This window comes from Colobus angolensis, unplaced genomic scaffold, assembly GCF_000951035.1.
Source record: "Colobus angolensis palliatus isolate OR3802 unplaced genomic scaffold, Cang.pa_1.0 Scaffold35, whole genome shotgun sequence".
NCBI classification, from domain to species: Eukaryota; Metazoa; Chordata; class Mammalia; order Primates; family Cercopithecidae; genus Colobus; species Colobus angolensis.
Window position 1 is genome coordinate 9,833,587 of NW_012116821.1, and position 12,417 is coordinate 9,846,003.

The 12,417-nt window shown below is 38.4% G+C and overlaps 1 protein-coding gene across 2 annotated transcripts in view; it reads left to right on the forward strand.

Moving 5' to 3' along the window:
• The window catches only part of RTN4IP1 (reticulon 4 interacting protein 1), a 56,915-nt gene that overhangs the window by 20,139 nt on the left and 24,359 nt on the right, over nucleotides 1–12,417 (forward strand). For both annotated transcript variants that reach the window (XM_011952855.1, XM_011952854.1), the window contains exon 5: nucleotides 6,661–6,709. In XM_011952855.1, the coding sequence (XP_011808245.1) occupies nucleotides 6,661–6,709 (49 nt within the window). The remainder of the gene's footprint in view (nucleotides 1–6,660; nucleotides 6,710–12,417) is intronic.

Here is a 12,417-nt window from a genome sequence, read left to right on the forward strand (position 1 = left end):
CCTCACTTGAGGTAGTAGCAACTGTTGCCTTGATTATAGGATATAATGGTGATTGGATGATTTCCTTTTTTCTTTTTTTAGAGTTGAGGTCTCACTGTGTCACCCAGGCTAGAGTACAGTGGCACAATCATAGCTCACTGCAGCCTCAAACTCCTGGGCTCAAGCCATCCTTCCACCTCAGCACCACCATACCTAGATAATTTATTTTTTGTAGAGATGTGATCTCATGATGTTGCCCAGGCTGATCTTCAACTCCCGGACTCAAACAGTCCTCCTGCCTCAGCCTCCCAAAGTGCTGGATTATAGGCGTAAGCTACTGTGTCTGGCCATGGATGATTTTGAAAGTCAAGAAACTTTGATCAGGCATCTGCTACATCCAGGGCACTGTGGCCAGTGGAGGGCATAATATGAGGTCTCTGACCTTACGAGCTTGCAGAATAGGTTGGGAAGTAGGATGTGTGGCACAGATAACAGGTTCCAGGCTATTTCAAGGGTATTGTAGAGGAAAACTGGGACTTGGGCCTTCAAGGGAAGGGAGACCTCAGCAAGTAATTATAGCATTCTAGAATCTGGAGGAATGGGCCAGTGTGTGTGCAATGTAGGGGGAAGAATGAGAGAAACAGGGTCTCAGAGGAGGAGTGTTCCATTCAGGAAATAGTGAGAGGAAAAGTTAGAGAGTTCAGGTAATACATTGTGAGGAACTTAAATGAGAATTTGACTAGCGACACTTCTATAAGAATGGACAAGAGTAAGAGGGTGAAATATTTCTGGGGGAATTAATTTTTGGATGTATTTGTGAAGCACTTTTAATACTTTTCTCCCTCATTTAGGAAGTACTAAAGCTATGTTTGAATTATCAGGGCAAAAGGTACTTTTCCTCTGCCTTCTGAAGGTTCTATAACTGAGTCTGCTGAAATAAACTGATAATAGATTAACAGGAGAAAAGTTATACACATTTATTTATTTCCTTTTAATATTAGTTGATATGTAATAATCATACACATTTGTGGGGTGTAGTGTGATATTTCAGTACATGGATACCATGTGTAATGATCAAATCAGAACAATCAGCATATCCTTCAGGTCAAACATTGATGATTTCTTTGTGTTGGGAACATTAAAAATCCTCTCTTTGAGTTTTTTGAAAGTATACAATAAATTATTATTAATTATATTCACCCTGTAGTGCTGTAGAGTACTAGAACTTATTCTTCCTCTCTAGCTGTAATTTTCTATTTGTTGACAGACCTCACCCTGTTCTTCCCTCCCTGCTACCCTTCTCAGCGACTGATACACCACAGTTCTACTCTGCTTCTGTTACCTCAACCTTGTCTAGTTCCCCCTTGAGTGAAAACGTGGTATTTATCTTCTTGTGCCTGACTTATTTCACTTAACATAATGTCCTCCAGGCTCATCCCTGTTGCCATGAATGACAGAATTTCATTCTTTCTTTTTTATGGCTGAATAGTATTACATTGTGTATATGTACCACATTTTCTTTATCTGTTTATCTGTTAGTGAACATTTAAGTTGATTATATATCTTGGCTATTGCAAACAGTGTTGTATTAAACATGGGAGTGCAGATACCTCTTTGATATTAGTGATTCTCCTTCCTCTGGATAAATACTCAGTGGTAGGATTGCTGGATCTTAGGGTAGTTTTACTTTTAGAGAAAGCTTCATACCGTTTTCCATATTGGCTATACTAATTTACATTCCCACCAAAGATGTATAAGAGTCCCCTTTTCTCTGCATCTTTTCCAATATTTATTTATTTTTAGTCTTTTTTCTATATGGAACACTTCACATATTTGCATGTCATTCTTGCTCAGGGACCATGTTTATCTTTGTGTCATTCCAATTTTAGTATATTTGCTGCCTAAGCAAGCCCTGCTTTTTGTCTGTTTGGTAATAGCCATTCTAACTAGGGTGAGAGATCTCATTGTGGTTTTAATTTGCATTTTCCTGATTATTAGTGATGTACACCATTTTTTTCCCTATGTTTGATCATTTTTCTCTTTTTGATAAATGTCTGTTCAGATCCTTTGCACGTTTTTAATTGGATTACTAATTTTTTGTTGTTGAGTTTTTTGAGTTCCTTATATATTCTGGGTAGTAGTCCCTTGTTGGTTGTATAGTTTGAATATACTTTCTCCCATTCTACAGGTTGTCTCTTCATTGGTTGTTTCATTTGCTGTACAGAGCTTTTTAGTTTGATATAGTCCTATTAATGTTTTTGCTGCCTGTGCTTTTGAAGTCTTACCTATATCATTTTTGCCTGTATTCCCATATACTTTCTTCTAATAGTTTTGTTTTAAGTCTTATATTTAAGTCTTTAATTCATTTTGAGTGGGTTTTTATATATGGTGAGAGATGGGGATCTAGTTTCCATTTTTCTGCATATGGATATCCAGTTTTCCCAGCATCATTTATTGAAGAAATTATCATCTCCCCAACATAAGTTCTTATTACCTTTGTCGTAAATCAGTTGGCTATAAATAGGTGGATTTATTTCTGGGTTCTTTATTCTGTTCCATTGGTCTATGTGTCTGTTTTTATACCAGTACCATGTTGTTTTGGTTACTGTAGCTTTGTGGTATGGTTTGAAGTCAGGTAGGGTGATGCCTCCTGCTTTTTTATTTCTGCACATATTCTTTTGGTTATTCAGGGTCTTTTGGGGTTCCATGCAAATTTTAGGATTTAAAAAAATTTCTGTGAAGAATGTCATTGATATTTTGATAAGGCTTGAATTAAGTCTGTAGATTGCTTTGGGTGGTTTGGTCATTTTAACAACATTTGTTTTTCCAATCCATGAGCATAGGATGTCCATTTTTTGTGTTCACTTCTATTTATTTAATTTATATGTATTTTTTTGAGATAGGCTGGTCTTGAACTCCTGAGCTCAAGCGATCCTCCCCTGCTTGGCCTCCCAAAGTGCTGGGATTAGAGGTGTGAGCCACCATGCCGAGCCCTTTTTGATTTCTTTTATCAGTGTTTCTAGTTTTCATTATATAAATCTTTCACCTCCTTGGTTAAATTTATTCCTAAGTGGTTTTTTGGTAGTTATTGTAAATAAAATTGATTTCTTTTACAGCTAGTTCATTGTTGGTATGTAGAAATGCTACTAATTTTTAAATTTTTATTTATATTTATTTATTAAAAAAATTTCTTTTTGGAGACAGTTTTTGTTCTGTCACCCAGGCTGCGTGGTCTTGGCTCACTGCAACCTCCGCCTTCCTGGGCTCAAGTGATCCTTCCACCTCAGCCTCCCAAATAGCTACAGGCATGTGCCACCATGCCCAGCTAATTTTTGTATTTAGTAGAGTGGGTTTTGCTTTGTTGGCCAGGCTGATCTTGAACTCCTGGACTCAAGCGATCTGCCTACCTCAGTCCCCTGAAGTGTTGGGATTACAGGCATGAGCCACTGCCCCGGGCTGCTACTGATTTTTGTATGTTGATTTTGTATTGTGCTACTTTAATGAATCTGTTTATCAATTCTAAGAGGTTTTTGGTGGAGTCTTTTGTTTTTTCTATATGTAAGATCATGTCATCTGCAAAGAGGGACAATTTGACATCCTCTTTTCCAATTTGGATGCCTTTTATTTCTTTCTCTTCCCTAATTGCTCTAGCTAGTACTTCCAGTCCTTTTTCCTGTAGATGTATCTATTGTGTTGTGTGAGTAGAGTGCTTTGGCTTTGTTCCCGGGTGAGCACAGTAGTGTAGTCTCTGTATGATTTCTTTCTTTTCTTTTCTTTTTTTTTTTTGAGACAGAGTCTCGCTCTGTTGCCCAGGCTGGAGTGCAGTGGCGCAATCTCAGCTCACTGCAACCTCTGCCTCCCAGGTTCACACCATCCTCCTGCCTCAGCCTCCCGAGTAGCTGGGACTACAGGCACCTGCCACCACTCCTGGCTAATTTTTTTTTTGTATTTTTTTAGTAGAGACGAGATTTCACCGTGTTAGCCAGGATGGTTAGCCAGGATGGTCTCGATCTCCTGACCTCGTGATCTGCCCGCCTCGGCCTCCCAAAGTGTTGGGATTACAGGCATGAGCCACCACACCCAGCGTCTTTGTATGATTTCTTTGGCTGTGATCACTGTCAGTGGTGTCTGTGAATTTCTCAGCGGCTTACGCTGTAGTTTGTGGAGGCTGTTAGGCACTTTTTTTTTTTTTTTTTTTTAAGACGGGATCTCACTCTGTCACCAGGCTGGAGTGCAATGGTGCTATCTCAGCTCCTGCAACCTCCACCTCCTGGGTTCAAGCGATTCTCCTGCCTCAGCCTCCTGAGACTACAGGTGTGCGCCACCAAGCCCAGCTAATTTTTGCATTTTAGTAGAGACGGGGTTTCACCATGTTGGCCAGAATGGTCTCGATTTCTTGACATCATGATCTGCCTGACTCAGCCTCCCAATGTGCTGGGATTACGGGCGTGAGCCACCGCGCTTGGCCTATTGGGCCCTTTTATTGGACCTAGGGATGCTGGGCAGTCTGGTCCTCAGGTCACTAGGTGACACATGCAGCTACATAGCATTTCTGCTGCTGGTGTGGATGGCAGGCTTTGGGTGGACTAGTCCTCAGGACTCTGGTCAGTGTGCATGAGGGCCAGCAGTGGTGGTTGTGGGCCCCGGGGGAACTGGTCCTCTCTGCACTGCATGCGTGGCTGTGTGGCAGCTCTACTATTGGAGGGGCGGGGTCACTGTCAGTGTTGGTGGCAGCAGACCTGGGCAGGTAATAATGTGCAGGTACATGGAAATCACACAAGGTATGAACCTCAAAGAAGGGCCAAATTGGTGATGCCTAAATACCCTCTTCGTAGGGTGGAGGTAAGGGGAGTATGTAGGCAATTTTAGAGGAAGAGTAAATTATTTTGAGAGGAGATGAATGGGCCCAAAGAACAGACAGTAGCCTAGGACAAAATTCATCTGGGCTGTGGGTGTGGCACCTAGTCTTCTTTCATGTGAGTTAATCTTCTGTGTTTGGTGAGATTATAGGGAGGGGGCCCAAGAAAATAGCATTCCTTCTGAGGGAACTTCAGAAAAATCCTCCCTTTGCACTTCAGGAGAGACAAAGGGATGAAAGATCGTGGCCGGGATGGTGAGAGGTCAGAGAGACCTTCATTCTGAGGTTGCTTCTTTACTTCAAAATACTCAGCATGTCAAAGTGACATACTCTGGGGTATTGCTTTCTGAGCCCCAACAGGATCTTTACAATTTCTTCTAGTCTTTATAATTTTGGAAATTATAAACCCTTCTAGAAGGAACACAATTTCCAAGGAGACTTGTCGTAATTACATTTAATGGTTTTAATTTCAAAGGGAACAACTGGCTCAGAAATTTTAGTAGTAACTTTTAAGCTATAAATAAGGGTGACAAACAGCCTTCTGTGATTTGGGCAAGATAGAAAAAAAAAATGAAATGAAACTAGGGTTAAGGTTATAGATAGAGTGCATGTTCCAAGACTTGGTGTACTTGCTAGAGATAGGTGGCAGAATTCCTGCACTTTCCAGCAGCCAAGGCAATAGGGACCCACACTAGCAGTTACTCAATTTATGGTGACATTAAATAGGACACATACTACCACCACTTAGTGTTCAGAAAAATGTTTTTTTGTGAGCTGTCATAAAAAGAATTCTCGTGAATTCTGTCAACAATATCCCCTTAGCTAATACAGTATCAGATATCAAACAATCACTTTTTATAATGTTCCTCAACCTTGATCAGTAGCATGACACCGAAGTACAGTGCAAACAATTTTCTGGGACTTGAAACCATCCAGTCCAAGTAGGCAGTTCTCTGAAGCTCTACCTTAATTTAAGAATAAAATGTAAGAGCATGGAAGGCAGTTTTTTGACCGGTGATTCTCTTTTGGATTGCACACTTCTTTGGGAAATGGATGATAGGTCTAGATTCCCTTCCTTGTCAATAAGCATATGCATAATCACACAAATTTTACGTGTTATTTTAGGAAATTCACAATTTCAGAGAGTTCATCATCCCTTACCCTACTCTTCACCCCTTTACCCTTGTCCCACTCCATCCCTCCTGCCCTGACTGATCCAGGCTGAGCACCTTGGTCTTCAAGGCTATCGTGAGTTACCATGGTAAGAACATGCAGTATGAGGATGGTTGTGCTGGCTGGACACATTCCTCTGCTTTAACAGGAAGCCATATCGAGGATGGGAATTGATTTTCATTTATGAAAGTTGATGAACTTGACATGTCTGAACAAAAGATGTTTATTTCGCTTTGGTGAGAATGTAGTCAGGAATGTGATTTTTCTTAGAGAACAGCTAAGCATAACAAACTAAAAAGAGCCCCAAATCTCCCTCTCATAGAGGAAGCTCTAATAATTTTAGCCTGGAAAAATTACAAGCAGATGTTACAAAGGACCATCTGAGCTATCTTAAACCAACAAATTATTGGTATTTTCGGTATTTGATATTCTTGGTACAGAGCTCATAGAATGTCTAATTTTAAGCAACTACAGTTTCTTGGTGAACCTAAAATAAAAATCCTTGTGTAGTATATCTTGGGAAGTGTAATAACTTTATTTTCTTTTAGAATTATTTATCATTTTATCATCAACCAGTTATATGTTGAAAACATTTATCCAGTTATATCTGCTTTAGATTCTCATTAACTGTGGTTTCCTTTGCATTGCAGTGTTTTAATCTTAGGCGCTTCAGGCGGAGTTGGTACTTTTGCTATACAGGTAAAACCATTTTTTAATCTTGTGAATAGGAGGATTTTGTTTGCATGAATTTATAAATTAAGATAAATTATTTCTCCTTAAAAGCTGAGAGAAAGGTAGATCTGGTAAATGCACTGTAATTTCAGCTTGTTCTGTAAGAGGAAAATATTCTCTTTTTTATTTAAAAAATTATTTTTTAGAGATGGAGTCTTGCTGTGTCATCCAGGCTGGAGTGCAGTGGCACAATCATAGCTCACTGTAAGGAAAATATTCTAATGTAGAAGGAAGCATTAAGCTTTCTAGTAGTTTAATATGAGTGGGTATGTGGATGTCCTTGATAACAGATGTAGGAAAGCTTTTAAGAAGGAAGACCATGGGCAGTGCCATGGGTAGATGGAAGTTAGCAGTTTAGTAGGAAACAACCAATGTCAAAAACCAATACTAGTTTCCAATCAAAATTGTTGCAGGCTAAAAAGCCTGCAAAATGTAGAAATCGGTAAGCTGATTCTAAAATGTATATAGAAATACAGTAGCCAAAATACCGTTAAGATGGCAATACTCCCCCAAAGTGATTTATAGATTCAGTGCAATCCCTATCAAAATGCCAACTGCTTTCTTTTGCTTTTCATAAATGGACAAGTGGATCCTAAAAGGCATATGGAATCACAGGGGACCCCAAACAGCCGAACAATCTTGAAAAAGAATAAAGTTGGAGGACTCACACTTGCTGATTTCAAACTTACTACAGAGCTACAGTAATCAAAACATAAGGGTGGACTTATAGATCAATGGAATAGAATTGAGCATCCAGAAATAAACCCATACCTTTGTGGTCAATTGATTCTGACAAGAATGGCAAGACCATTAAATGGGGAAAAGAATAGTTCTTTCAGCAAATACTGCTGGAACAACTAGATATCCACATGTAAAAGAATGAAGTTGAGCCCCTACCTCACATCGTATTAAAAAAAAAAAAAAAAACCCTCAAGATCAGGCATGGGGGTTCACACCTGTTATCCCTACGCTTTGGGAGGCCAAGGTGGGTGGATCACTTGAGGTCAGGAGTTCAAGAACAGCCTGGCCAACATGGTGAAACCCTGTCTCGACTAAAAATACAAAAATTAGTTGGACATGGTGGTGTGTGCCTGTAATTCCAGTTACTCAGGAGGCTGAGGCAGGAGAATTGCTTGAACCCAGGAGGCAGAGGTTTCAGTGAGCCTAGATCATGCACTCCAGCCTGGGTGGTGAGTGAAACTCTGTCTCAAAAAACAAAAACAAACAAAAAACCTCAAAATAGATCAAAGATCTAAACATAAGAACTAAAACCATAAAACTCTTAGAAGAGTAAGCAGGGAAAGGGAAAAAAAAAGTCTTAGAAGGAAACATAAGAGAAAATCTTCATGATTGTAGATTTGGCAACAGATTTTTAGATAGGACACCCAAAGCACAAGCAACCAAAGAAAAAAGTAAATTGTACTCCATCAAAATTAAAAAACTTTTGTACGCTGAAGGGCACTATCAAGAAAGTGAAAAGACAACCCACAGAATGGAAGAAAATATTTGCATATCATTTATCTGGTAAGAATCTAGTATCCAGAATATATAAAGAACTCTTATAACTCAACAAGAAAAAGACAGCACAATTTTTAATTAGTAAAGAACTTGAATTGACATTTCTCCAAAGAATATATACAAGTGGCTAGTAAGTCCGTGTAAAGATGGTCAATATATTTATTCATTAGGGAAATGCAAATCCAAACCACAATGAGATACTGTCTTATAATAAAAAGCAAACACAGAAAATAAAAAATGTTAGCAAAGATATAAATAAATTAGAACAGTCATTCATTGCTGGTGGGAAGTTAAAATGGTGCAGACATTGTGGGAGAGTTTGTTGGGTCCTCAAAATGTTAAACGTAGAATTACCATGTGACCCAGCAATTCCATCCTTAGGTATATACCCAAGAGAAATGGAAACATACATTTAAGCCTAATCTTATTTATGAATATTCATAGCAGTATTATTCATAATAGTGAAAAAAAAGTGGAAATAACTCTAATGTCTATCAATTGATGAATGGATAAACAAAATGTAGTATAGACATACAATGGAATATTATTCAGCCATAAAAAAGAATAAAATATTGATGCATGATACAACATGGATGAATCTTCCAAACATGGTTAAGTGAGAAAAATCCAGAAACAAAAGGTCCTACATATTGTATGATTCCATTTATATCATATGTCTAGAATAGGCAAATCCACAGAGACAGAAAGCAGATTAGTGGTTGTCAGGGGCTGGGGGTGGATGGAGAAGGGAGTGGGGAACGACTACTTAATAAGCATGAGGCTTATTCTTGGGGCGATTAAAATATTCTGGAATTAGTGGTGATGGTTGCACAACATTGTGAGTGTACTAGAGACTACTGTGTACTTTAAATACTTTAAAATTGTGAAAATGGTGATGTATATGAATTTTACCTCAAATAAAACAAAATGAACCAAAAGTTCCCCAAGCCTCCAGGAACATGATGGGGCCCAGTGGCTGCTCCTATTGTGGTCAGATGTGTAACTGACTGGCTCCTAGAAGAGGGAGCTGGATTAAGCCTTTCTCTGGATGAGGGGAGAGAGCCTTTTCCCCAATAGGGGGCAGCGAGTAGCCTCAGAGGCTCTGCCACATTACTTTCCAGGAGAGAGGTTTGGGTGTTATAGACCACCCCAGACCCAGCTTAGACTTTTTGAGAACCAGATGGTGCTGGGGGCTTCCTGTCTGTTTGTTGACTGAACTGGGTGAAGGAGACGAGGATTCCTGGGATGCACACTTTTAATTTCTTTTAATTCATCGTTTGATAACCAGGATCCAATCCAGAGGCTCAGTAAATATGAGTTGAATGCATAAGTAAATAGAAGAAAGGAAAAAGAGGGAGAGAGGCAAAAAGCAAAGAGAAATATCATACACAGTTAGAGTATAAATTGATACAGCCACTTAACCATTTGGCATCTATTAAATGTGAATATAAATTGTAAAATTTCTTAAAAACAAAAAAAAGGACCACACAAGAGTTCCTATTTTAGGATTATAACCTATAGATAGATATATAAGCATGTTTACCAAAAGATATGTACCAGAATTTCAGAGTAGGGCTATTCCTATTAAAATTCCCCAACTAGAAAAACCCAAATGTCCATCAACAGTAAAATGAGTAAGTAAATTGTGGTATATTCTTACACTGGAATATTATACAGTCATGAAAAAACTATAATCGCACACAGTGAAGTGGATGAATATCACAACCGAATGTTGAGTAAAATAAATCAGATGCGAGAGTACATCCTATATGGTTCCATTTAATGACATTCAAGAACAGGTGAAACTAAGCAATAGTGTTTAAGGGGGGGTGTCTACTTAGTAAAACTTCTAAAAAAAAAAAAAAGGCAAAAAGGGTTATTGTAGTTAGTAGTTACTTTTTTAAGGGAGTTGAGGAAGTTTTAATTGGGAGGCTTAGGGGCACAGGTGGTATTCTAGTTCTTAATTTTGAATAATGGTTATAATAATATTTGCTTTGTAATAATGTGTTAAGCTGTATATGTATAGTCTGTATACTTTTATGTGTATTATATTTCACAACAAAAAATTTTAATAAAATTAAAAAATAATAGAAAAGCATCAAGGTTAAATTCCATACAAAGCTATTATAAGGAAAGGGAAAATAAGGTATAGAATAACATACCCTATAATGAAAGCACATCAGAATACGTGCCTACAAAACAACCTGAAATGTCACCTACTATTTCAAAGCAAGTTAAAAGATATTAAAAATATAATATAAAATGTGAAAAAACAAAATAAATCAGAATTGGAAAAACTCAGGAAAAAAGTAAAACTGAATGAAAAAATCATTTAGTAATAGAAGACTAAACTAAGAGGAACTCAATAGCAAGTAAACACAACACATAATGCTTCCTTAATAGAAACAAAATGCAGAAAAAAATTTAAATTACAAAAGAAACAAAAAGATAGGCTGAGCACAGTGGCTCACCCTGTAATCTCAGCACTTTGGGAGGCCGAGGAGGGCAGATTGCTTGAGCTCAGCGATTCAGGACCAGCCTGGGCAACATGGCAAAACCTCGTCTCTAATAAAAATACAAAAATTAGCTGGGCATAGTGGCTCATACCTGTAATCCCAGCTATGGAGAGGCTGAGGTGTGAGGATCACTTGAGCCCAGGAGGTCGAGGCTGCAGTGAGCTGTGATCATGCCACGGCACTTCAGCCTGGACAGAGTGAGACCTATCTCAAAAAAAAAAAAAAAGATAAAAACAGATTCAAGAGAAAGTACCAAATATTGATGACAGGCAAAGAAAATTGATATATGGATACTAGGAGTCCTCGCAGGGGAAAACCAAAGCAAGGAAACTGAACCCATACTAAAATAATGATTAAAGAAACAAAGAAACTTTCCTAGCGTCCTGAAATTAAATGATTTGAAATTACATATTGAATAGCCACATCACTTTTCTAAGGACATGGACCCAGATTGAGCAACACTAAGGAAAATTACTAATAAAAATATGAAGAAAAATTATAGTGAAATTACTGGCCTTTAAAGAAAAAAGAAGTAAGATCCTTTGGAAATCTAGACAAAATAGCACATGTGCTGCTTATGTGTCCATATAAGAAAAAAAGATGACGTGACTTATAAGAGAAATAAAATTAGACTATCATGAGACTTTTTGTCAGTAACACTTTTGGCAGAAAAAAATGGAGTAACATATTTAAGATACTCAAGGAAGAGTGCGCCAAGAATCTTTTATACAACAAAACAGGCCTTCAGGTATCATGGACACACACAGACTGTTATCAACATCAAGAACTTGAGGAATATTGTTCTTCTGATCCTTTTCTGAGCAATCTACTAGCTAATGAGCTTCTGACTAGGAATGACTATGAAGACATTTTAAGGACTAGTGGTAAATGTTCAATGCAGTTACCTGTAGAACAAAACTAAATGAGGGCTTAGAAGGAGAGAGTATAGGAACGGCCATCTGCTCTGACAAGGTAAATATAGTGCAATAGTTGTTATTGTTTTTGAGGCAGTGTCTTGCTCTGTCATCCAGGCTGAGATGCAGTGACATGATCACAGCTTACCGCAACCTCAACCTCTTGGGCTCAGTGATCCTCACTTCAGACTCCTGAGTAGGTAGAACTACAGGCACGTGCCACCATGCCCAGCTAATTTTTTCATGTTTTTGTAACGATGGGGTCTTGCTGTGTTGCCTGGGCTGGTCTCGAATTCCTGGCCTCAAGCAACCTTCCTGCCTCAGCCTCCCAAAGTGCTGGGATTTATTAGTCTCAAATTAGAATTGGAAGTATCAATATGAACTCGAGAGATATTTTATGTATGTGTGTATGTAAAGCCATCACTTGAAGTATCATTTCTCACTAAAACAAGGCAGGGTTTCTTAGAGAAGTAGCTGATTTCAGATCTAGGGCACAAATATATAAGAATTAACCTGGAATACATTAAATAGCAAGGAAGCTATCAAAGATTAGTCAGGTCATGTCAAAAGACTCAAGAGCTAGCTTGAAGAAATGTCCAAAGATGTAACAATTTGACCATCAGTAATAATAATGACCATTACAATGAGTTGAAACCTTTTAAATATATTTAAGTCCGGCCGGGCGCGGTGGCTCAAGCCTGTAATCCCAGCACTTTGGGAGGCCGAG